The 26,687-nt window shown below is 34.7% G+C and overlaps 1 protein-coding gene, 1 long non-coding RNA gene and 1 other non-coding gene across 4 annotated transcripts; 1 reads left to right on the top strand and 2 right to left on the bottom strand.

The window, feature by feature from the left end:
* Positions 1–224: 224 nt before the first annotated feature.
* LOC121371306 (dentin sialophosphoprotein-like) lies at positions 225–23,937 on the bottom strand. 2 transcript variants are annotated; one of them, XM_041497107.1, is made up of 14 exons: positions 23,743–23,937; positions 12,115–15,424; positions 10,998–11,122; positions 10,412–10,495; positions 7,706–7,773; positions 6,893–6,961; positions 6,313–6,441; positions 5,574–5,683; positions 4,071–4,200; positions 3,247–3,354; positions 2,589–2,706; positions 1,722–1,834; positions 937–1,061; positions 225–473 (listed from the first exon to the last, which is right to left on the bottom strand). In XM_041497107.1, the coding sequence occupies exons 2-14, from the start codon at positions 15,303–15,305 to the stop codon at positions 458–460; spliced, it is 4,386 nt and encodes a 1,461-aa protein (XP_041353041.1). In that variant the 5' UTR covers positions 15,306–15,424; positions 23,743–23,937; the 3' UTR covers positions 225–457. The 2 variants fall into 2 exon arrangements, with proteins under 2 accessions (XP_041353041.1, XP_041353043.1); XM_041497109.1 differs by having other exon boundaries at positions 23,811–23,931.
* LOC121372784 lies at positions 6,139–6,266 on the bottom strand. The gene has a single exon (XR_005957998.1).
* LOC121371307 lies at positions 21,720–23,038 on the top strand. Its single transcript, XR_005957785.1, has 2 exons — positions 21,720–21,753; positions 22,449–23,038. It is a non-coding gene; the product is annotated as an uncharacterized LOC121371307 (long non-coding RNA).
* Positions 23,938–26,687: the final 2,750 nt, after the last annotated feature.

Genomic DNA, 26,687 nt, shown 5'->3' with positions numbered 1-26,687 from the left:
TACATCTATTACAATAATTAAGAGTCAATAAAACAATTTAATTTGCCACGAATTATATCGTTGTTACTTTGATAATTATTTAATAGAAAGATTAAATTTTATTACTCATACATACAACAGACCCAATTCAACACCCTCATATTGATTTTCATCATAACATTGTAATTTTCAAGAAGATACATATTTAATGATGGATATCTTATTTACAACAAAATACTTTAAAATTTGTTTTACATGATTTATTGTTACTCTATATAGCCATAACAATAGCTGCCTCCTATGTTTAGGCTTTTATGTAAATACAAACTGATGCTAACATGAGCCATGATGATGTGTATGAGCTGTGATGATGACAATACACATGACAGTATGAGCAATGTAATGTGTTGGGCAGTATTATGTTGAGTACTAGGTAGTGTCCTGCTTCGTGGATGATGAATGGGTCCTCTTGTAAGACTTAGTGTCGACCTCTCCTAAAAAATAAAAATAAAGAAGCCTTGTCAGCAAGATGGATGTTTTAAAAAAAATGAACATCTAAATAAACATGGCATATTCACATTTAATATTTAAGAGTGTTCAAATGAAACCAAGATGGAATAGACTATAATTTTAACGGAGTGCTACATAGAGAAAAGACACTATAAAATTTGTTTTCAGTGACTTGGGGGTTTTTTATGTTATTTTTTTTGTTTTGTTTTTTTATTTGATGTTGCCATTTAACTGAAAATGATTACCAAGCCAAGGAAAAAAAGAAAAGAAAGAGAGATCACAAAAGTAATGCTATGGATGAGATGAAACTGTGTTGAGAACAATCGGTGCTAATTGGAAATCAAAGCGGAAAAAAAAATATGTAGACGCGGTAATGCAGAATTCAAGATGTGATGGTGGTAGATTTTTTCCATATATTTTGATGATTTTCAAGTAAAAACGATATACCTTGATTTAGGAGTATCTGTTCCTTTACAACTACGACATTCCCATCGGCCTGTTGGAATAGCCTTCAGACCGACACAAAATGTGTGGTAACCCCGATCACAGCGGTCACAGAACATCATTTTATCCTAAAACAGAAAAAAGAAAACTTGAAAATCTCATATAAAAAATACAAACCATTAACAAACATATGCAAGGCCAAAAATGTTGGTCATCTAAATGCTAAATTAAACATCATACAAAATGTCATTTCACAAACTGCATTTCTTTAAAAACTTATGGTTAAAAGAGCAGGATGAAAACATGATTTGTAGGTCTCATAGCTACTAGCTAGGCTCCGAATTCCATTTATGTTGGGTAATTGTTATAATTCAAATGCATCCTTCACAATGATCTTTACTTCCACATGCCAGTTGGATGTCTACATACAGGATCCATTCAACCTTTATATTCCTTCATACTCTCCAAAACCTAAATTTAACCTGTCCAATTTAAATTACATTTAACAATATATCTGTCTATAATTGTTCCCCAATAAAAATCCCAATAATTTAATATTTGACAGTCACCATATTCATGTTTTCTTTAAATGTTTATTTGCCATAATCCAAAGTACAGTTGTGATAGTGGTTTTGTCAACAAAATTATGATTTTCAGTCAGATGAGAGGTTACAATAAATAATTTCTTTTTTAAATGTGGGAAAAATGTGTTCTAGTTGATAATAATAATGTTGACTTTACAATAAATATGCAAATGGTACAGATAAGCTTTGTTTTGTTATCATTACCTCGTCAAATGGATCTAAGCACTCGACACAAGTCTTGCATTCCATGCACTGCCAGGGATAGGTTTTAATAACGGCAATCATCTTCTTCGGCAAATCTAAGCAGGACGGATGTCCTGAAAGCAAGAAAAAAATATACTTTACAATTTCCCCATATAGCATGTAAAGTACTTGGTCAAAACTACAATAGTCAAACAATACATTTTTAATTAATTCAGGTATCCAGGGCTAATTTGTTTTTGAATATGTACAATATTTAAAAGTAAAATGGAAACCAGCACTCTGAGAGTACTAAAGCGAAACATGTTCCCTATCTAGCTCAACAACCTACAGTCCCGTTCAGTTGGACCGGTAGGGGATTAACAAATTTTAAAAATTAAAAATGCATATTTATTGAAGGCTGCAGTTAGAATGTTATGTAAATGTGCATACAGATTTGCAAGAAACTGGTATAGAATTATCTTGTATTTAATTTTTATAATTTGACAGAAAAATGTTTAATTAAAAAAAAATTTATACGACTGCCAAACAAATCATTAAATAAGTAGTTTTCACGGTGTGTGATTATAATTTTTTTTAATATGAATGACAAAAAAAACCCCAGCATTCTGATAGTACTGTTAAAGTAATGATATCTCCTAAGCTCAACGGCCACAAATCTGTCAAAAATGGAAAAACAAACTAGATCTGTAACACTATATGATAAAGCTATACACACAGTTTTAGCTCAGTGTCTTAAAACATTCCGGAAAAAAAAATCCAGAAAACTTTATATGGCACATATGGACAGACAGATGGAGACAAAACCCATGGTTCCCTCTGGTTGGACCAGTAGGGGACTAATGATAGTAAATTACATATCCAACTTACCAGTTGCCCCACACTCAGAACATTTAATGAGGGTATCCTGTGGTAAAGAATTTCTTCTGGGAGCTGGCAAAACGGCCTCCTTGCAGATTCGACACAGTTCAAGTTTGGGTGCTTCAGGCTAAATAAGAAATAATGTATTCAGGATTATTGTGCTGCAGTAATAAAGAACATGAAGAACAAACAACTCATTATTTCTGCAATATAACATTTCTTACATGTATACATGAACATGACAGATGTCATTCCAATAGCTAACATAGAGAAACTTAGATAGACTCACGTCAATGTCAAAGCCCGATTAGTTGAAAAGCTTGCATTTTTAAATTGAATTTATCTTTCTTAATGCTGTAAAGAACATACTGTTTTCCACTTGATCATATGGGGGACACCGGAGGCATTGTAATTAGTGTATGTCTGTTAGTTTGCTGCAGCTTTCCTCCACTGCATACATGATTTAAATTAACTTTCATTTTGTCAGTGGTTGGTGTACAAAAAACACTGCCTCCGACATGATTAATTCTGGAACGACTCTAAGAATGAAGGAATGAATGAAGGAATGAAGGAATTAATGTTTAACGACACCCCAACATGAAAAATACATCGGCTATTGGGTGTCAAACTATGGCTCTAAGAAGGCATGTATGAATAGAGTTGTCACCTCTTTGTCTTCACTCTTCCCATCCTGATCCTCATCACTGCTGCTGTTGTCGGAATCACTGCTGTCGTCATCATCACTCTCGTTGTCCGAACCAGATTCACCTTTGTCCTGCAGTATGCATTAACAAATGAAAAACCCTGCATAAATTTCAATACCTACAACTTTAAAAGTTATCTATAACCATGTAACTGAAATCAGCCCATTTATTTGACAGATTGACAAAAAAATTATTTTGATGAAAATCAAAGTAATATATACATATAACTTTGATTTTCATCAAATTAATTTTTTATCATAATTCTACACAAAGTAAATGGTTTCTTTTTATTATAATGACAAGAATTCAACAAAATTACAACTGCACAGATAGCAAAGGTCTTAAATATTAAGAACACATATGAAACATATTCTACATTATAGCAAAGATAACAAACAAACAAAACACACAAAAAAGGAAAGGAAAATAGGATTTAAAACAAAAAGTAATTTCCCATTTTAATACAAAACCGGATGTGTATAAATACACACATTGATTGGGATGGTGTAATAAAAAATAAAAAAGAATTACACAGAAATTGTCTTCTCCAGCTAGCAAAATGGTCACTTTTAGACTGAAAAGGGAACTTTTTCTTAGCTCCTACCCCACCTGTCCTGAAAAACATCCCTGTAAAATACTGCACATAACTACTTCTCACTAATCTGGTTTATGACACAACAATCAAAGAATTAAGAAAACACAAACTACATTACAGAGAAGTATGATGGTAACTACAAAAGAAAACCATGGGTTCAACTCACAGCAAATGCTGACCTCGGTACATTACCTCATTGTTATCCTCGACCTCGGAGGATGATTCTCCGCTCGATACCTTCGCCAGCTTGGTTCCCCTGTCGTTTGGAGGATCAAACATGACTGTGTTCAGAGGTAAGTACTTCAGTTCATCTGGAGTGTAGCTGGCAAAAAGGAACAATAAGACTTTTTATAACACACTGCTAGAATACTGTGAAAACACTTTCATTTGTGTTCAGTTTATCTGTAGTGTAGCTGGCGAAAAAGGAGAATAAAATGTTTTATAATACACTGCTAGAATACTGTAGTCCTGGTGGTCTAAATGTTTCTGTAATTCGTGAACTAGTGCAGTCAATGAACTAAAAAACACAACGAAAATATAATACAGTCAAACCTGTCTTAAGTGGTCACACAAGGGAGTAGATAAAAGTGGCCGCTTAAGACAGGTGGCCGCTGATTACAGGTTGCCACTTATAGTGTCTTTAAAACATTTGTTGTTTCTGATTTTACCGTCTGTACTGCTAATTAACGGATGTGTGCTCACAGTTGATTATAAATCAACTTTTGACATGTCGCCTCCTTCGGAAAAAATGCAACTGGAATGTATTAAATTAACCGTTCCCAACAAGTTTGTTTTCTTTTTCCATTTAATTCCTACTTCATGCAGTGTATTGTCATAGTAAGTGAATCTACAAATGTCAAGCATAGCCTACTCAGAAGCAATCAGATGCATTCCAGTGTCATACTTTATTAACTGATACACAGTAGTGATGTCAGGATTGAATAGGAGCTAGTATTCCTGAAGTTTTGAAGATTGGTTATTTGCTGCCCCTTATCGCTGTTGTTAAACTATCCCTTTTATTTAATAGAAAACATTTATTGTGACCTCTTAATACAGGTATTTTAGCAATTTGGGATCCGATTTAGGTGGCTGCTGGCTGCATTAGACAGGTGACCGTTTACTACAGGTGCATTTACATTATAAATTGTTTGGGAGGGAAAAAAGTGGCTGCTTAATATAGTTGACTGCTGGTAACAGGTGGCCGCTAGGACAGGTTTGACTGTACCAGTATACATATAATATGAGTTCATGATACATGTATTATCATTTCGATTCACAAATTTAAGTACCCCAATGAAATGTGTATGTAGCAAAAGCACGAAATAAACAATTTCACATTAGTGAATAATCAAAGTTGCTAATAATTATGTAAAACATCAGCCATACTGTATTCTGCATTTGTTGGGATAAAAGAAAAAAAGTTCATACTTGTTACTCCAATAAAAGATTACAACTTAAGTGTTTCCACAATCAATCAGTTATAATCATATTACATTTGTATTGCTACGGACTAGTTTAGACAATAGCAGTTTACTGATGAAAATGGATGTTAATATGCTAAATGTACAAATAATAAACCATTAACTTCCATTATTTTCCAAAACCAAGTACTACAAAAAGAAACACTCCAAATAACTGATATAGAAATTTGTTAAATGCAGCTACTATCATACAAATACTGATTAATGTATCAACCTTTTGTAAAAATTCTGAAACTGTCCTGGAATAAGGGACACTGGGTACGGTCCTGGTTTAGTGACGTCTGGTGCCAACTTCTTGTATTTTGTTGAAGGATAATGGATCATCTGTAACAGAAACCATTCAGCAAATTACATTAGTCAGTTAAAATAACAATTATGTAACGAAATACTACAAAGAACTATAAAACATGTCCAGGCCCCGTACATATAAAACTTTTAGAGTCTGGACTTAAAAGAGTCTGAGACTTTAATGTCATGACAACGCCATACAAATTGTATGTGTGTGACTTCATTCAAGATTGAGTCTAGACTCTAAAAGTACAGGCCCTGCTATCACAGCAAAATAAATATAATTATAGTGTATTAAAATTGATTTGTGACATTCCAGGCCATACATAATAATTAATATGTAAATACTGGTAAATAAAATTAATTGGAGTGGCTTTTTTCTATTACTCATTATTTAAAAGGTTTTAGATTCAAAGTTTAATTGTTTTCATGTCCATCTATAATAAAAGCATGGCATGGTGAATATTAAATAAAAGTTAAATGTTTTAAAGCAGTGTCCACCTCGTATCTGTCTGTAATGTTTTCTGGAATCATTACAGTCATCAGAAGGTGTGATAATCTAGGAAGATCAGGTGACGGTCACATGACAACTCACACGTAACCATGTATCACACTTCCCATAATAAGTTGTTGATATGAAAAATGAATAGAAATGAAGAACTTACAAATGTCTGGAGATCAAAGTAAGATCTCCTTTCTTCCTTTCTCTCTCGCTGGAAGTGAGCGTTGAACTCTGCCGCTGACCTCACAGCCTTCTTAATGTAATCGGCCATTTTACCTTTGTCTAATTTTGGCTGAAAAACAGAGAGGCTTGGATTATTTAAGAGCTACTGACATTAGCATTGTTTGGAATATAGAAGATGAATAATATGTATATATATATATTTGAAATTAGACCTGTTGTACATTATTTACAACAGTGGTCACAATTAGACATGAAAAATATCAAGAGTCAAGAGGCTTTCAAACAGTGAAGTGTCAGACACAACACACAAGAATAATCAACAATACAGAGGAATTTCATTATCCAATACAGAGGAATTTCATTATCCTATAGCTGGGTTTTTTCAAGGTATTGTCAAAATTAACAAAGCACTGTTACTGAATGGAACCACATGACTGCCTTGCTCCAAAACAAAAGGTTAGCTTGATAATATACATTCTAAATTCTTGTTAAAAATATGATACTTGAAGAAGATGACCATTGCACCACTCTGCTTTGATTTATAATATTAAAGTACTTACTACACCATACTCTTTGTGTTTGTCCCGTATCGTCTTTTTTTCCCTTTCATGGAGGACATTGGCATACTCCTGTAGGTAATGATAAAAACAAATGTTAATTTTACAGACATTTTTAAATAAGACATTTCAAGGAAGGAAGGAAGGAAATGTTTTATTTAACAATGCACATTTTATTTACGGATATATGGTGACAGACATACAGTTAAGAAACACACAGATATAGAGAAAGGAAATCGCTGTCGACACTTCATGGGCTACTCTTTTCAATTAGAAGCAAGGGATCTTTTATATGCACCATCCTAGACAGGATAGTGCATACCACAGCATTTGCTATACCAGTTGTACAGCACTGGCTGGAATGAGAAATAGCCCAATGGGGCCACTGAAGGGGATCGATCCAGCCCTGACATTTCAAGGATTACACCATTATTAAGTGATCCAAAACATAGGGCTCTGTTTTATTATTAAGTACAATACACTAATAATAATGTTTCAAGTAGTGAAACATAACGCATATTAACAGTAATTAAGTGTGTCATAATTGTCAAATATTTATTTCTAATTGTAAGCAGTGTGAACATGTAAAACAGATAACCTTTCTGGACCAGCACTTACGTCTTTAGTAAGTGGCAGTTATGTAAAACTATTTCAGGTTGACTTGATATTGTTGTCGTATATTTTAAAACATTTATCATAGCAGCAAAAGAAAGTTACTTGATAAATATTTAAAATCAATTAAAGAGAGTCAGCTGAAGAGATGAGAACACTGAGATGTGACTGAATAGGAACTGTTATCTAACAAGAAATGGTCACCTGGTATTTATCAGGGTAGTCTTTCAGCATCAAGTCATACACTTCCTCACTGCGCAGTGCTGTCAGTCCTGCAAAAAATAATAGATCATATATATTTTCATATAAAACATATTGACAAAATACACACATTTAAAAACAAGTTCAACTTAAAATTAGCTCAAGTGTCTAAAGAGTACTCTAACAGTTTGATACTTTTCGACAGCCAAATGGTTACCAAGTACTGTTTCTTACATTTTCCTAAATCTGATACTACAGACCTTTTTAAGCATACTAATGGCATTAAACTAACATGGTAATGACCTGTACAAATGCTTCAAGAAGAAACATGATTCCCTATCCAAAACCGGCTCACTTTGTGTTTTGGATATGGGTGTCAAGTCTCTTCTTAGAACGTTTATACTAGTCAAAACATGTAAGTTTAATGTTATGAATGAACTCCAAAATAATAAAATTGGAAGTCTGTGGCATCAAATTTAAGACACTTTAATGACACTTTAGTTATCTGAAATTTTTTAATTGACAGTTTTGTAACATTAAGAGCATTCTAGCCCTATTCTCACATAAAAACAGAGTTAGAGGACACATTCAAGATAATTTTAAACTTGATTTAGGACCTCAGTACACATTTCTTGTTTTCATTCAATCATTCACAGGGCTAGCTCTGGGTGATCAGAAAATTTCACCAAATTATCTCAAAAATGCAAAACCCATAGCTCCAACAAAATATCAATTATTACACTAATTTATTTCGCCAATTAAAAACAAAATTACTAATTGTTCTTATAATTTGTAATAGGTGAATCTGGTGAATGACTGAGCCATCCCTGATTCATCCACCAATACATTCAAATTAATTTATTTTTGTGCTTATAAATGAATCTAATAAAGGTTCAAGTAGACTGTCCTGGGCACACACTTCTGCCATGTTGGTGAACTTCTGGTTTTGGATAGAGACATCGATATAGTGATGTTATGCCTACCACTGAGCAGTGCTAGTACCTACTAGCCATAATGGGGTTTTAAAAACAGAGATAGGGAACACATAATTTTTAATAGTTTTATAGATTCTATTATTATGTTTCCTAATGTTCAAGTTATTTATATATCAGAGAAAATACATCAATGGTAAAATTCATGACAGCAGGATACTACCTTAGGAGCCTAACAAAGAATAATGATATTTAAACCACAAAGAATAAATGAAAGTTTAATCATAAAGAAAATCAGTCAGGTAAAAATAAAATTAGAAAAAAATGGAGAAAAAAACACTGTTTCATTTATTGTGCTATCTGTTCTGTTGGGTATGTTAACACAAGATACTCAAGCATGTAATGTCAAAACAAGAAAACAGTGGGAATGTAAAGTATAAAATTTCAACAACAAGATGGCGCGACTAATTATCTCCCCATGGTGCTCCACAGGTGAGGTGCTGAGGGGCCAATTACCTGTGGACATGGTACTAATTACAGCCACTCTCTCGCAGGGACATTCATTAGAGACTGTAGCCCCAGGCTACTTGACAGGATCATGGCTTGTCAGACATCATCAGGCCCCGAGTGAGGCACAGCAGAACACACAAACATCCACACAGGGATAGGAAATTTTAGACCAATATTAAACAGACAGAAACAAAAAGCCATAGACAAACCATGTGGGCTAAACAATATGAAACAGCAGCTGATGAGGAATTCATTAAACTGATCAACATCAAGCTAAGCTTTCTATGCTTGTTTGCTAATTGTCCCAGCAAGATAAATTCTGTGATGTTGATAGGAGTGGGTTAACTAATAAAATTAATATTAATGTGTTAAAAAAAATGATTGACGGGCATGAAATATTAATAAAGGTAAAAGTAGTAATCGGATCAGAGTTAAAACAATATTATACAATCATGGACAACAATGTGGTAAGTTGTATATTTTTAATTGTTAAAGTGATTTAGCGTATTATTATTTCAAATCAAAATATATTTAGATCAAACTGCAGTTCATGAGTAATCACAGTGTTTTATTTCTCAAATTTGACTTGACACTCATGGCTTTGACTGGGGATTTTAGTTTGTTTTATAAGAAAAATGGGAATTTTCAGTTTCATTTTAAAAAAAACATCTCATTAAGCTAAGTTAAAATGTAAAATATAAAAGACTAATACTATACAGGTATTGTTATTTATTCAAATTAATACATCTATATTGCATTATTTACATTCAGATTAGGAATTTTTTACTCATAGCCTTTGGGGAATGGTGCTTATTATCGGAGTCTAAAAACATAGGTGATAAAAGCCTAAATCATTACAAAACTTTTCAAATTTATTTCTGTGATACTAATACAGGTTTTAATTAGAACATGTAAAGGAATGGAATTTAAGCAACTGAAGTATACATAATATAAAAGGTTCAGTTGACTATGGAATCATGTGAAATATAATGATGCTATTTGATGGAATATTTTATCTCTTAACTTAATGTACCTACTTAATCAGAACCTGCTAACAACTAAACATACATAATGTCAGTATTATGAATAGTTGTTGGTACATAATTAAATATGGATATTAACTAGTTAGTATTGTACTCTCACTGCTTTTGTTCAGTATTCTCACTTTAATTGCGGCAGATGACTATGTACAAAATTAAAAACATTTTATACTTCTTTGCATGATCTGACAAAAAACTAAACAAATATAATAAGAGTCAAGGTTTACCTAGATCTGATTGAGTCTCTGTTACAGCACATCGATGTCGAAGAAAGTCTTTCTCCACTTTGTCAGCAGTTCTACGATACAAATCTGTCAAACAGAAACACATGCATAATACAGTTTATCATATAACAGGTTGCGTATCCAACAAATGATGATATAAAATGTGATCCAATGTGATATTTTGCAGATAAATTCAGAATTTAATAGCTTTGCAAGTTAATGTAAATTAATCAGGTCATTGGGCTATGTTTATTGACATGTGAGTGAATATGCTAGTAAACAAATAAACATGACTGCATAATTTCCTATCGGCCACACTCCAGAACTGATGGATGCATTCATACTCAGCAAACAAACAAATTACAAACCATACTCTTTTATTGGTATCTCCCATCCCCCTATCTAAGAGTATAGATCAGAAATGTAGATTTTGAAGGATATTTTTATAAACGTTTTTGGCTTTTTTTCTTAAATGTAACCCCCCACCCCCCAGCAAAATGTTTGTATTTTTTATTAAAAGGTGTACTTATGTACAATTCCTTACATGTACATACAAGGGATAATTTCAAAGAATGAAAATTTGGCATACCTGGATATTTTCGCTTGAAGGACTTGATTGCAAGAAACTCACTAAGTTGTTCCTGCAGCATATACCACTCTCCACCATCCTGAGGCCACTGGTACTCAAACAGGTTTTCTGCTGGAAAACCATTTCTGTGAAAACCAAAACATGATCTTGTCAAAATAATACCATAATAAAATAATAAATTTGCTGGGAAACCATTTCTGTGAAAACCAAAACATAATACTGTCAAAATAATACTATAATAAAATAATAAATCATTAAAACTGTGTTAATAATCACAGATGAACTACAATATGTTGTACTTATGTTGTAAATATTTCTTTAAATTGAGCAATTTCAATTCTCTTTCCAACAAGTACAGTCAAACCTGTCTTAAGCGGTCACACAAGCGAGTAGAGATAAGCAACCGGCATTACCGCTTAAGACAGGTGGCCACTGATTACAGGTTTCCACATATACAGTCTTTAAAATGTTTCTTGTTGTTTCTTCTTTTTCTGTCATCTGTACTGCTAATTAATGGTGGCGTATAAATAAATATCAATTATAAATCAACTTTCGACATGTCGCCTCCTTCAAAAATAAGATAATTGGAATGTATTAATTGAATAAATTTGTTTTCTTTTTCCATTTAATAATTTAATTCCTACTTCAATCAGTGTATTGTCATATACTATGTAGTAAGTGAATCTACAAAAGTCAAAGGTTGTTAAAATATCCCTTTTATATAATAGTAAACATTTACTGTGGTCACTTAATATAGGTATTTTAGCAATTTGGAATCCGCTGGCCATGTCAGATAGGTGATCGCTTATTTCAGGTGCATTTACATTAAAATTCATTTGGGAGAGAAAAAGGTTGCTGCTTAAGGCAGGTGACCGCAAATTACAGATGGCCGCAAGGACAGGTTTGACTGTATACTAAAATGTCACATATTTTGACAACAAAAACACAAAGAACTGTTACAAAACCAGTTACAACGAAGTCCACACCAAGAATTGAGATTTAAAGGCGTATAAAGAAAACTGATGAAAAAGAATAAAATTAGCAAAGAACAAGAGAGATCTGCACAAGCAAAACAGATCATGACATTACATTTATAAAAATATTAAATTTGACTTACAATTCATCTTCCACTGCATTTGTTAAGCTATCTCGCCTTGATCGCTTGGCTGGTGTTGGTCCAGCATCACTAACTGTGTCACAAGATGCAGGTGTGCCTGGCATGGAATCAGAGTAAGGAACCAAACTGGCCAGAGGGCAATTGTCACTGTCATCAACCATTCTGGCCAGTGGGATATTTTCACTGTCTACACTGTCAGCAGTGACCACTGAACTCATGCTTGTTTCATCAGTCATAAGATCACGCAGTGGAAACATTTTACCATTTCCCACCACCTGTCTTGGTTGTTGTCCAAATGTCTTAGAGGCATTGCTGTCCTCATTGAAGTCAGATACAAGGTTGCTTTCATCAGCTGCTAGATCCACTTCCATATCGGTTTCGTTGGTAGTACTGACAAAAGATGCTCTGCTGTCCTCATCTCTGCATAAACTTGCCACTCCTTGAATCTTGCTGTCTGTAGCCGATGATGCAGTGTCATTGTCTTCATCCACTGCAGATGATGAATGAGATGCAACCTGGCAACTGTCCTCATCAACGTCCTTTAGAAGAACAGATGTTGCTTTGTCGTCATCATCACAATCTTTTGATGACTCAATATCTTTAGCCGGTTCTTGCTCAGTAATGCTTTCAGGTATTTGTGTTGTTTCTACACAGGCTAAAGCATCATTTTTATCTTTACTTTGTTCGGAAAGTACTCTATCTAAATTAGTCTTTTCCTCTGCTTGAACAGAATTAGTTTCTTCTTTGGCAACAGATTCCTTTGCTTGATTATCAGATGTATCACTTGTTAGATCAATGTTGGGTGTGGATTCTGGATGTTCTGCAACATCTGAAGATACTGATTTCATTACATCTGATTTATTATTATCATTGTCACTTTGTAAATTACTACGGTTCACACTCATATTTTCAGACATAGTTACATTTTCTATTTCCATCTCAACCTCAGTGTTTTCACTAGATACTGTTGACATAAAAGTTGGCAATACTTTGATACATGATTCAGTATCAGTTTGCAGTTTATATTCAACCGAGGTCTTATTAATAATATCACTACACTCTGTGTTTGGTGGTGAATCACTGGACCCAGATCGTTCAGCCTGGATGCTTTCTGTTCTCTCTGCTACTATCTCCTGTTTATCTGAAGAAGCTAACAAAATATTAGAATCTAGTGTTTCAGGATCTTTTGGTTTTGTCACCTCGATTGCAACCAGAGCAGTCTCAACTTTGGGATCTTTAGATAACACAATTCTTGAAGCTGGTACTTCGGCTGATTCTGTTTCATGAGTTTTACCTGAAGTGAGATCACCTTTCACAGAACTTTTCTCCTGTGTATCTGGAGAAGCTAACAAGATATTAGAATCTAATGTTTCAGGATCTGTTGGTTTTGTTACATCAACTTTTGGTTCTTCAGATAACACAATTCCAGAATCTGATACTTCAGCTGATTGTGTTTCAGGAGTTTCACCTGTAGTGAGATCACCTTCCATGGAACGTTTCTTCAGTGTATCTGAAGAAGCTAACACAATATTACAATCTAATGTTTTAGGATCTTTTGGTTTTGTTTCCTCAATTGCAACAAAAGCAATCTGAACTTTTGGATCTTCAGATAATACAATTCCTGAACCTGATTCTGTTTCATGATTTGCACCTGCAATGAGATCACCTTTCACAGAACCTTCCACTGTGATGACATCCGATACTTCAGATGATGCCATTTTAAGTGTTGCAGCTGTAGAGCTGTTACTTTCACTCTTGGAAGTAGATGTTCCTACTGTGGTGGGAGTATAACTTTGTTCTGTAGCCAATGTTTCATCCAAGATGAGATTATCTTCTCCTTTTAGACCATGTGCAGATGATACCATTCCTGAATCTGCAACAGCCTCTGGATCAGTCTCAAGTGTTGTAGTAGATGGAACACCAATTTCAGTTTTGTCACTTGCCATATATAATAAAACATCTGAATGTGAAACATCACCAGACATTTTCTCTGTGGTGTGATCAGCGTCACATATATGAGCATCTGCAGATGACAAAAGTGCTAAATCAGTCAACTTAACAGACTTGTTTTCTGATGCTTCCTCTGTGATGTGATCCCCTTCACCTCTGTGAATTATTTCAGATGGCCGTGTTGTGTTAGTTGACTGTGTTGTGTCAGATGACTGTGTTGTGTCAGTTAGCTGTGTTGTGTCAGCTGACTGTGTTGTGTCAGTTAGCTGTGTTGTGTCAGCTGACTGTATTGTGTCAGCTGACTGTGTTGTGTCAGATGACTGTGTTGTGTTGGTTAGCTGTGTTGTGTCAGATGACTGTGTTGTGTTGGTTAACTGTGTTGTGTCAGTTGACTCTGTTGCAGGTGTTTCTGTTGTTTTGTTGCTACCTTCTGCAGAAGATACAATTGTTGAACTTGGTATTTCAATTTCATTTGTCTTGAGATCAACACTTTGTGATTCACAAGTTTCTGCTATGCTGGGATGACTTTCTTCTTTATGACCTTCCACAGGTAACACAATTGTTGAATCAGGTACAACAGATACTTGTTCAACTGGGATCAAGTCATTTTCATTTGTTAAATGCTGTTTGGTGTTTTCTGCAGCTGAACCAGATGATGATATAACTGCATCAGATGTAACAACATATTCTGATTCAGATGGACCAGATTGCTCAACATCAGCATCCTGTACCAACTCCTCATTACTTTCTTCAGTATTTGAATTGCTTGGAACAGAATGCTCTAATTTAGCAGGGAGTTCACTTTTTTCTATGGATGTTGTCTTGCTATTATCTGCCATTGGCAATACAGAAGAAACTGATGCCACAACCGATTCAGATTCAGACTTGGTTTGAGTACACATCAATTCTGGATTTATGGTCTCATTATCTGTTGATACGTTAGTCTCTTCATGTAATTCTTTGTGTATTATTACATCTTGGTGTTGTTTTGAGGCATCTATTGTAGAAGCTTCTTCACAGTCCATCACTACAGCAATATCACCACTTTCAAGTATTACAGGTGACTTATGTTTTGAACCTTCATCTTTAACAGTTGAATCTGTGTCACATTCCATCTCAACATCCTCGTGTGATTTGAGGTCTGCTTTGCTGGGAGAATGATCCTTGTCCGTTTCTTTAGGTTCATCAGAATTTTGTTCCGAGTCCACTGAACCTTTCTGATCATTAATATCAAGATCCATGACAATAGAGTTTATGTTGTGTAGGTGATGAGTACAAATCTCTTAGTTTTCAATGCTAGTGCAATCCTCTGCTTCTGTTTTGGCTACCACAGTCCCATTTCAAGTTCTGACATGTCTGTCTACAAATACACACACAAAAAAGTTGTTTTATTAAGAATTATAGACACAAAAAAAGTTGTTTTATTAAGATTTTTTTTATTATTATCTACAATTGTAAGATTTTTTAAATATGAAAAAAAAATAACTTACACAAGTACCGGTAATGTTAAAGAAAATGAGTCTGTGTTGTAAAAACTATATCATGACCAGTTGCATTATGCTTGCATTGTACTACTTAGCATACATAATATGTAGGGCATCAGTTAACTAGAAACCAGTGTTAGTTTTGATGGAAAAGAAAATTCTTTACTGTATAAATAAGACTTCAATAAACGTGATAGGTAGATTTTTTTTTAAATACATGATTTGGCAAAATCTTCTCCTCACCCAGGGCTTTTGATTGCATCAAAGTCGAAGCGATTAATGTTGTGCCCAAAGTAATCACACCCAAATTAAGTACAAACTTTCTGATCTTAAAATATTTCTCCTCAAAACCACTAAAATGTAAAGTTTAATGCATTTCTTAATACTGACAACTCAGCTGTTAATGATGGTACTGAAGTAAAATGATTTTCCTGCATTCAAAAAGCTAAAGCCCTGTCACCCAGAGCTAGCCCTCTTAATATTATTTGGCTAAAATATTTTTATTATGGCTAACAAACATCCCACTTGCCTGGAGCTATTTTTGATTCAGTGTGAACACTGAAAGCAGACTTTTACTTGGTTCTCCGGGTGTCCACTTAAGAGAGGTTTCACTGTAAATGCACTATGATGTTACACTATTACAGGAATGATTAAGCAAGGCTTTTGGACTGGTAGGCATAATGAACAATATATAAAATGCAGTGTTTCCCCCAGGATTTTAGTTCAGTGTGTTGTCAAAATAGTTAAACATAGTCTTAGCCCTCAAAGGGGGCAAATATGCTAGGGTGTTCGGAGGCATGCTCCCCTTAAATTTTTTTGGAAAATTCAGTTGCTTTTAGATGCATTCTGGAGTACATTTGGGTGTCATGTACACTTATAGAAAGATATATTTTAAGATATATTTCAATAATAATGTTTACTATTATTTGTATACTGTTAAAACTTTGATAACTATAATTTCAAAAGGAAGAATGGAATTATTTGGCTAAGCAAAGCACATAATATATAATACTGAATTACATGTATTAATTATCATTTATTTTCTTGAACTGCAATCCAGCGCTTTTAGATTTTTCAAATTAAAAAAACAAGAGTAACAGTAAGGTACATGATATGCCCGTCATTTGTATCACAGTCACCTAGTAACTGTATGTGACACATCACCATCCCATGTTGTTCCTACATGTGAGGTTTGATGGTCCTGTATGCATCTGTATGCAAAATATGGTCTGGACAAGGATTTACTGTTACGTGCAGTAGACCGTAAAAAGCAGGTCACAGTAACCTAGTGATAGCATGTGACACACTGCCATTCCAAGTTGTTCCTACATGTGAGGTTTGATGGTCATGTACGCAAGATATGATCCGGACAACTGTTATGTACAATAGACCGTAAAAGGAGGACTTATTTTAAATATATTTAGTTAAATGTTTGTGTTATTTTCATCATAATGTGTCCAAAATGCATTAATTTGGGTCCACTTTTGACAATGTTCACACCCATACAAACCACACACAAGTGGGAGTTGCCGGATATCACACATATATTTATGGAAACTTTGCATATCAAACCTCAAAATTTAATAAAACAGTTAAATGTGACTGCTATTATATATAACAGGCACAGCCATTTTATTTGATCCCAGTGAATATACCCTCTGGCGAGCCAGTGGTTACGTAATACTTAATGCATTACATCAGGAATTAGTCTTAGAACTGAAGAAACAAACGTACCTAGTTTTTGTGCGATGATGAAACAGGCATGTATCACAATGTTCTGTAATAATATCCATCCCAGTAAACCAGCAATAACTATATATTATTTTTCAATACAAAATAAACCACCATTGTCAATTTCGAAATAACTGTACCATGTTTTGTCCATGGATGCATTAACCTAGGTACAGAAAGGGGTGTATTCTTAGTTAAATGGTCTATTATTTTTAATTACACCCATCTGTGATTCCTGATTGGCAGGTGTATATTTCGTAGGTACCAAGACAAGGCAATTAATTCAGGAGTTCTAGAATATGGTGGTCAGATGCCCATGGTTTTTGGATTCGGGCCAGTAAAAGTTACTTTGTGCGATCCCGATGGCAAGTGGTCCCAATTTTTTTTTTTAAATCTACAACACTAGGATTGTATGAAAACAAAAGAAACATCTACAAGTCACTTCAATTGCTATCACATACAATATTTCATTAACAAATAGCTGGCAACCAGTAATCTTTGACCCATCCATGACATCAGTATACCTACCGATGTATATTCAAGTTATAAACACCCCCCCCCCCCCCCAAAAAGTTCATTGTTTGGCGCCATTTTCTTTTTTACACTGAAACTCAATGACTTGTTACTCAAATTTTAATAGTAGTACAGTGCAAGCATAATATGCAAAACAGTAACCAATCTTTTATTAGATTTACAGGTTGCATATCACTATTTACGTTTGCAAAGCTTTAAAACTAAAAGTATAAATTATTAATTTAATTTATAAAATATCACATAAATTAGAAAAAATAAATAAGAAATAAAACTAAATGAGTACACAATATAATGAAATAGATAAATTTAACAAAGGACCTACATTGAAAAATTACCAATTTTGTCTGTGCATGTTGTGTGTTTGGGGGAGGGGTGTTAAGCCTTATACTGTAATACATTTCATTTCAAATTTTCATTTCAACTTATTTTCGTGCTTATATCCAATTAAGGTTCAAGCATGCTGTCCTGGGCACACACCTCAGCTGTCTGGGCTGTCTGTCTAGGACAGTGGGTTAATTGTTAGTTGGTTAGTGGTTAGTGAGAGAGAAGAGGGTGTAGTAGCCTTACACCTACCCATTGAGCCCTTAAGAACTCGCTCTGGGTTGGAGCCGGTACCAGGCTGCGAACCCTGTACCTACCAGCCTGTAGTCCAATGGCTTAACCACTGCACCACCGAGGCCGGTCTGTACAGGGGTGCACAAATGTGAAATTGTGATAGTTTCCCAGTGAGCAACCAGTAGCTGAGGTTTGGTTGCCCACATATTTCATAAAACGATTTATGAATATAATTTTGAAGTCTTTAAAATGAAACTGAAATTTAAAATGTTTTTATTATCATTTCTTATCAGTTTAGTTTTATTTCTTTTTTAACATTATTTATCTACAGCTCATCTTCGCTTAGGCTGAAAAAAAGTTTGTTTTGTTTAACGACACCACTGGAGCACACTGATTAATTAATCACTGGCTATTGGATGTCAAACATTTAGTAATTCTGACTCGTAGTTATCAGAGGAAACCCGCTACATTTTTCCTAATGCAGCAAGGGATCTTTTATATGCACTTTCCCACAGACAGGAAAGCACATACCACAGCTTTTGTCCGGTTGTTGTGCACTGGTTGGAATGAAAAACAACCCAATCAGCTGAATGGATCCACAGAGGTGGTTCGATCTCGCTTGGGCTGTCACAGTCATAATACTTGATGAACTCAGGGCTCATCCAAGATTAAAAATACCTGTTGCAAAAAAATTTGCCAAATGGCATTTTTATTTGTCATAATGAAAATGTTTTAGCCAAAATTGTTTTGTGTAGTACTGTATAGAGTATCTTTTTCAGCTAATTATGTACAAACTGGAATACATCTGAATAACAAAATTATACCCGATCAAAATCAAAGACAGCAATGGGGGTAGGGGAGGTTAATATATTACTTTGATTTTTCAGTGGGTGAGGGGAGATATGCAGAGTTGGAAGCCAATGCCCTCTGCAAACACACCCAAAATTCTAAGGCCTATGGCATTAATAAAAATCTGAGAGCCAATACTCTTCTTCTTTTTTCAAACAGTGCTCATTATTTCTGTAAAATAGCAATCTTTATTTTGGTTTGAACTGCTTTTAATTGTATTTTAAAATAACCCATCTATTCCACACCCCAACAATTTCGTAATTTGTGCCATTTTGTTGATTTCCACGTCGTGTTAAAAGCTTGTTGTTGATTTCAGCTTGTAAAATACGTAGCCTAAGAATGCTGACTTCACGTTATGACAACTATCCATTTACATCAAAAGGTTTTGATTTATAAAAAATTACGGTCTTTTTAAAATCTAGCTAACTTTTGAGATGTCACCTCACAGTCAACGAATTTATATATTTTATCGAACAAATATCATGATTATTGTAAACTAATGGTATTCAGTGTATGTTTAACCGCAATTTGTATAAATACTGCATGTTCTTTTCCCGCGATCACGAAATGCATGAGTGCGAAATTAACAAAGACAACGGAAATAAACAAACGAAACAGCAGTTAAGTATTCATTAATGCGAACAACTATTTGGTGGTGGGGGTTTTTCTCACAAATTTACATCAAGATTTACTTGCATATAATCGTATTGTTTAATGTCTGCAACAATGTCTTTTGACACGTGCAACAGTCTTGGCTGACTGTCAAGCGTGACCTATATGCACACTGAGAACAGCCAACGAATGTTTTCCAAACGTTCGCGAACTATCCGATTGGTTCCCAACGTGGACATTGGGTTTAACGTGAAGTGCATAAACCAGTTTAGCGGACGTTTTTATTTTGCTCGGTCTACCTGAACTCGGCCCTCGTCTACTTGTCTTTGTCCCTGAACTAGCATGTGTATTGAAACTGACACGCAATTTCGGTCCGTTTTTATTACTTTGGCTCAAAGACTTTACAGAGTTAAAATAACACGCTACAGATTTTTCAGACTTTTCTTGCATACATGTTGCCGTTAAAATTAATAACTGTGATTATTAAAATAAGCAAACATTGTTATGCTGAATTCTTGATGACACCGCTTCTCGTTACCAGTCGCGAGATCCCTGTTAATATTTGGTATTATTATTATATGTTAGGTGTCGGATAGAATATGTAACCGATTGTTCACATCGGAAGATAGAAAATGGCTTAGCCAAATTTTTAGCTCAGAACTGGATGCTTGTTGGTGTAGTTTGTGGCCTTTCACATGCCTTGTGCCCTTTGCTAATAGCCACCATTATGAAACGTATCTGTCTGCATTGAACTCGTCAAAATCATGCACGGTGGACGCTGAGTGGATGGCAGCATTAGGGTGGATATTTATATTGCCCGTCAGTCAAGTTATCAGTTTTGATACTTTTGAATTGCCCGTGACTGTCCGAGTGTCGGGAAGTTTTGTTTTTCATTTTACTTGTTTTCTGATTTTCTTGGTTGCCCGTTGGGGCAACTGTTTGACAAAGAATGGTTGCCCGCAACATATTTTGGTTGTCCCGGGCACGCGGACAACCGATTTGTGCACCCTTGCTGTAATACATGTTCTTCATGCTATTAAAGGTTCTTATTTCTTTTCTTTTGTGTTTTAGGAGGGGTTTTGTTTTGGGGTTTTTAGTTTTGTTGTTTTTTTAGAGGGAAGGGGGTACACAAATATATACTTATTCATTTCTTTTTAATACTGTTAATTGTTGTAATATGTAACATGGGTTATGTTTTATAACTTAGGTGGTTTTAGTGGAAACAATTATTTATTCCAAAATGATGAAAATAGTTTGCATGTTTTTTCTAAACAAACCATAAAGTATGCCTAATCATAATGAGCCTATGTGTTGTGTAAATTGACAAATTGATTAAACATGATTTCAGTATGCAAAATGTACATTAAAAAGTTACTTATTTTAATTTACTGGGGTTTCCTGAAAATGTCATGTGGATCAATGCTCATCATCATGAGCTAATCCAATTTCCACAATTTCCATAACTAGCGACCACAGCCGCCGCTAGGGGCGCAGCTGTGCCCATATTCCGAAATGTCACGAGTTTGGTTCACAATTGGTAGTGTTGTTCAAGGCCAGAATACGCTTATTTTGATGACGATTTTGCACGTTTTTTTTGTTGTTATGACAAGTACACACCTTCCGATTGATGTATATCCTGTTTCCGAAGTTGAACGACTACAAAAAGAATTTTTTTGAGGCAAATGAAACTTTGAATACGTCTTATTTTGCCCCAAAAAGGGCGATTTCACTGAGATATTGATAGATATATATATAGTAATATAATAAAACAGCATAAAAATAATTTTTTGGTAATTTAAAAAAAAAAGCAAATTAGTTTAATTCGACATCGAAAATATTTCAAGGGAGGTAACTCTGACCCACTGACCCGCAAAAGCAAAAATATAGAATTTCACAGCAGGGACACATTTTGATAAAATTAAACGTATTTGATGCTTTGTCATTATTTATCCACCCATTATTAACTTTTTGGGTAGAATATATATCATACTGAAGCATTATTTTTAGAAGACAATGCATATTTAATTCAAAATAACTTAAAATAATGTTTTGCTTATCATGATGACTCAGCAGTTTCTGATAGCTGAAGTTGATTTTAAAAAACATTTTGATTATGCATAACTATTCAAATATAGACGTAAATCTATTTTTATGTAAATCATTTGAATGAGTTTAGCATATGACTGGATCAGTTTTATACAAAAGAATAGTATTAATGCAATGGAAATAAATTAAACAGAATTTGTACTTTTTAAGTCTGTTATATTTGTAAATACCTTTTTGAAAGAAAATGTTTCAGGTACCATAACTTCTAACATTGTGACACAAACTTAAATTTTTTGGTAACCAAGTAACATTAAATTCTAAGTATAATTATACTTTTTCATCACTTCATCAATGAATATTACTGTTAAAAATGGTAAAGAATTAATTATTTGTAAAAGATACTAAAAGTAAAGTGAAAATAACTACATACAGAAAAAACATTAAAATTTTGGAGGTGTGTTTCATCTGATGTAATGAATATTTCTGTTTACAAATATTATGTCAAACTAATTACAATATTTGAAACAAAAAGATAAATAACCATGGTCATAATGGGTATTTTTCTTTATTCAGGAAATGTGTAGTCTCTGTGCGTCTATGGAGAAACCTGAAATGGAAACGGAGTGGGAGAGTACACGTGGTTATGAGACAACTTTCAGTAGATTCAATTATACTTCAAGCTTGATGCTGTTATGTTTTCTGTTTCCAACTGTGACAGAACCTAGAACAGAAATGAAGTGTGTGACAATAATTCATAGACAAATTAATACTCTTTCATGGATGCTAAATTTGGTAGATCTAGCCATAAATGTTTTATTATAATTCAAAGTGGTATATAGTTATATTTATAATAATTCATTGTTTGAATTTGTTTTTATAAAGCACTTTATTGAACTAAAATAATCATAGCTGCATTTAGTAAAGTATTTAGCACACGTGTGACTGCTGTCTCATGCCTTAAGTGTTTCAGCTGCTAAAATATGTTTTGGGGATATTTTTTCTGGATAGAAATTTACCTTTCTGATATTGTACGAGTGTTTGGACATTCCTTTCAAAGGTGAAATATGGCTACTTATATTGCTTTGTTTCTAATAATGATATTGAAGGTGTAAAGTATGTAAATATTTTTGTAAGAAATTGATTAAACATATTGGCCAATCATTGGCATTCGTCGTGTGATAAGTTTTTACTGGTTTGAGTTAAAAGACTGGTACATATGATAAGTTTTATTGCATCTTTTATTGAAATCTTCAAGTATTCAATATTATTATGAGTCTAGGTAAAAAAAATAAAAATATTTTGAAACAAGAAGCTTATTTTTTATGTAACGTGTATCCACTTTCCATCTGCGATCTAAACCTTTATGTTTTCCTTTTTATTATTGGTCTGGATGTACATTATTGTATAAGCGTAAATAAATGTGAACTGAAAATGTTATTCTGATGTAACATTTGCATCAATTATTATGTCATTAAATTACGTATTCCAAGATTTTTGTGTTTTTTTGTCATTTTGGAGCGGTTTCGAACCTACCCCAAGAATACATATGTTATCAGAAATAATAGTAACCCTTTATATTTCCACTTGAAATTTTCAGAGATGCAACATTGATAACTGCTTGTAACATGTATAAGCTTACAACAGAAATTTCTCTGTTATTTTTTGGTTTACAAAAGTGGACGTAAATGACAATTAAAATCGTCATGTCGGCCATGTTTGGTCACAGAAGTACAAGGCTACTACGACTTTATTTTGCTTCATTTGGATAATATAGTGATGTTTTTTCAATAAGAGCAACATATTTAATGAAACTATGACCATAAAGAAAGAAAAAAAATTATATAAATTTTTGGTCTGCGGTACCTACCATAACCCCGCTTCCGTTTATTTAGTATTACCGGCTTCGTATCGTCAAATAGCGTGATGAAAACTTACTGCATATGGAAGAAATTGCTCTCTCGCTCTTTAGGTTAACTTATTTTGTATTATTATTAATAACAACGGGCGCAAACACTATTTTATAAGCATTTCTTTGTTTCTGTAACCTGCGTCGTCCATCTTGCAAAAGCTTAGCAAGGGGCATAACTCTAATGAACTAATGAAATGCAATTATTTATACTGAACACCATAATTTTAACGGGCATAAATCATGCACAACTAATGCCTAGTAATGGCATCACATAAAGAAAAACAAAAACAAAATATGACAGCGTATGCCTAATGACAACATCAGTCAACTGTAATTTTGAGACTTAGAAAATAATATCCGCCCATCTTACAACTTCTAATACCATACTGTAGTTTATGCAATAAACATAGCCAAACTAATTAGTGTATAAACCCAACAATTATGCAACACCATTATTTGTGCTAACAATATCTGGACTGATGAATGGAAACATAGAAGCCATTAATCAATATCATAAATATATTTTACACAGGTTAGGAATCTAATTTTATCTGCAAAAATGTGAAACTTGTTATTCCATATCCTTTGACACAGTATATTAACTTAGTTACACGAAGAGTATAATCGAACCTCTGAATAACAATTTAAATGACATTGTTATTAATTACTTTTTGTCAGATGCCTCCTCAAATGAACGAGGGAAACTACAACTATCCTTACAACGGAAGAGAAATGGAATTGTCAGGTGCTTCTATTATTTATCTATCTGTCTATCTGGTTTTTTCTATTTTACTCTGCACTTTGTAATTTAAATGGATTCAATAATGGATAAATTAAGATCATCACCATATATTATTCAATACATATTTTTAAACTGATCTTGTCTGATCTTCTAAAATGCAAAATTGTGGAAATAAATATAAATATCAATGGTTGTCATTTCATGGCAGATGGCAGGGGCGACACAGTGTAAATGTTTTTCAGTGCTACGGCTTGAGGTTGCCAGACTATCCTTTCAAATTCATATGCGAAGGATATTTTCACAGAGACAACAAATATAACACACACACACACACACACACACACACACACACACACACAATGCCGTACCTCTTTGAAAAGTGGTGCGATCATGGTCGTACTGGCCGTGCCATTTGCGCCGCCCATGGATGCAATACGTTTAGAGAGTCGTTATACATCAAACCCGCACGCACACACGCACACACGCACACATCCATAATATTTTATGTCCCAAAAGAGAAGTATGCCTATTACTACAGTCAGTAGTAACACCACTACCACCAATAATTATTTTTAATAAAAATTCAGTATCCAAATTGTGGTGAATTAAAATTAACGTTTGTTTATTTTAGGTTACTCGTCGCTGCGACAAGAGCCTAACATCAGCATTTCCGCCGTAATTTCAGCCTCGTGTAGTGTAATAGTGGACGACCCCAACCATTACCTCTCCAATTCAGCGACACAGATGGTTCCACATTACGCAGACAGCGACGTCGTTGGTTGCTGCGAAAGGCAAGAACATGGATTTTACGACCAAAATAATGATCCGCGCATGCAAATGTACAACTACAATGAACTCCAGTATGGAATGCCTGAAAATAAGCCGTGCGTCAACGAATACCCAATGCCCCCCAGCAGTGACCAATATGTCCGTAACGACAATAATCACGTGGAGAACAACAGCCAATCAGATTTCGCAGGCAGTTCCGTATCAGAAGATTATGCGGGTGCTGATATTGCTAGTGAATCCAGTGTAGTGTCGCTTGTTGAGATAAACGTCGATGAGATGTTAAGTAACGGAGTCACTGTAGCGGGATACAAACCACGGCGGATGATTCAGAAGAGGAAGAAGACGAAAACTCCAAATGAAAGCAGAAATCATGGGTACTGGGACAAGAGACGCAAAAACAACGATTCGGCTCGACGATCACGCGAAGCCAAAAAAGAGAAAGAAAGAAATTTCTACAAACGTGCCTTGGAATTGGAATATGAAAATTTTCAACTAAAAGAAAAAATATCCTATCTCGAGGAACAGTTGGCCTGTAACAGGTTCAATAATGGCACCGAGTCATGTGGCTAATGTGCTGTATGTAGACACATATATTAAATAGTACATACTATATATAGATATATCCACTATCTCTAATAGAATACACCACACATTTAAATATTTATATATATTGAGGAGGGGGAGGCTGGTGTTAGTAGTAAGGGGGCCTGTATAGAGTCATGGCCTACTTTCCGTGACCTTGACCTTGATGACGTCACGGCCTTGTCACGTGACCTCGTCCTAATGACCCGGCCCTGACCTACTTTCCGTGACCTTGACCGTGATGACGTCACGGCCTTGTGCCGTGACTCGTCCTACTGGCCCTGACCTACTTAGACTGGCCTTGACCTTGATGACGTCACGGACTACTGTGCCGTGTGCAACGTCCTACTGACCCGGCCCTGACCTACTTAGGCCGGCCCCTGACCTACTTAGACTGGCCTACTGTGCAGTGTGCAACGTCCTACTGACCCGGCCCTGACCTACTTAGACCGGCCCCTGACCTATTTAGCCCGACCCCTATCCGTCGTACTTAGCAACGCCCGTGCTATCCTGTCTGTGGGATCCCTTGCTACTAATGGGAACCTGCAGGGGGGTTTTCCTCTCTAAAACTGCCAAAAGTATGTTTGACATCCAATAGCCAATGATTCATAAATCGAGGTGCTCTAGTGGTGTCGTTAACCTACCACGTCTAAGGACTCAGCCCGACGCCAGGTAGTGACCGTAGTGTATTTATTTTTAGCGCACTGATTCAATGATGAATGGTTATCACTGTTTACATCCGGGAAGCGGTGGTATTCTATTTTATTGTCGGTGACAATACTGAACTAGA

The sequence above is a fragment of the Gigantopelta aegis genome, chromosome 4 (assembly GCF_016097555.1).
Source record: "Gigantopelta aegis isolate Gae_Host chromosome 4, Gae_host_genome, whole genome shotgun sequence".
Classification (NCBI taxonomy): domain Eukaryota; kingdom Metazoa; phylum Mollusca; class Gastropoda; order Neomphalida; family Peltospiridae; genus Gigantopelta; species Gigantopelta aegis.
This window is presented reverse-complemented; position numbering and strand designations above follow the sequence as displayed.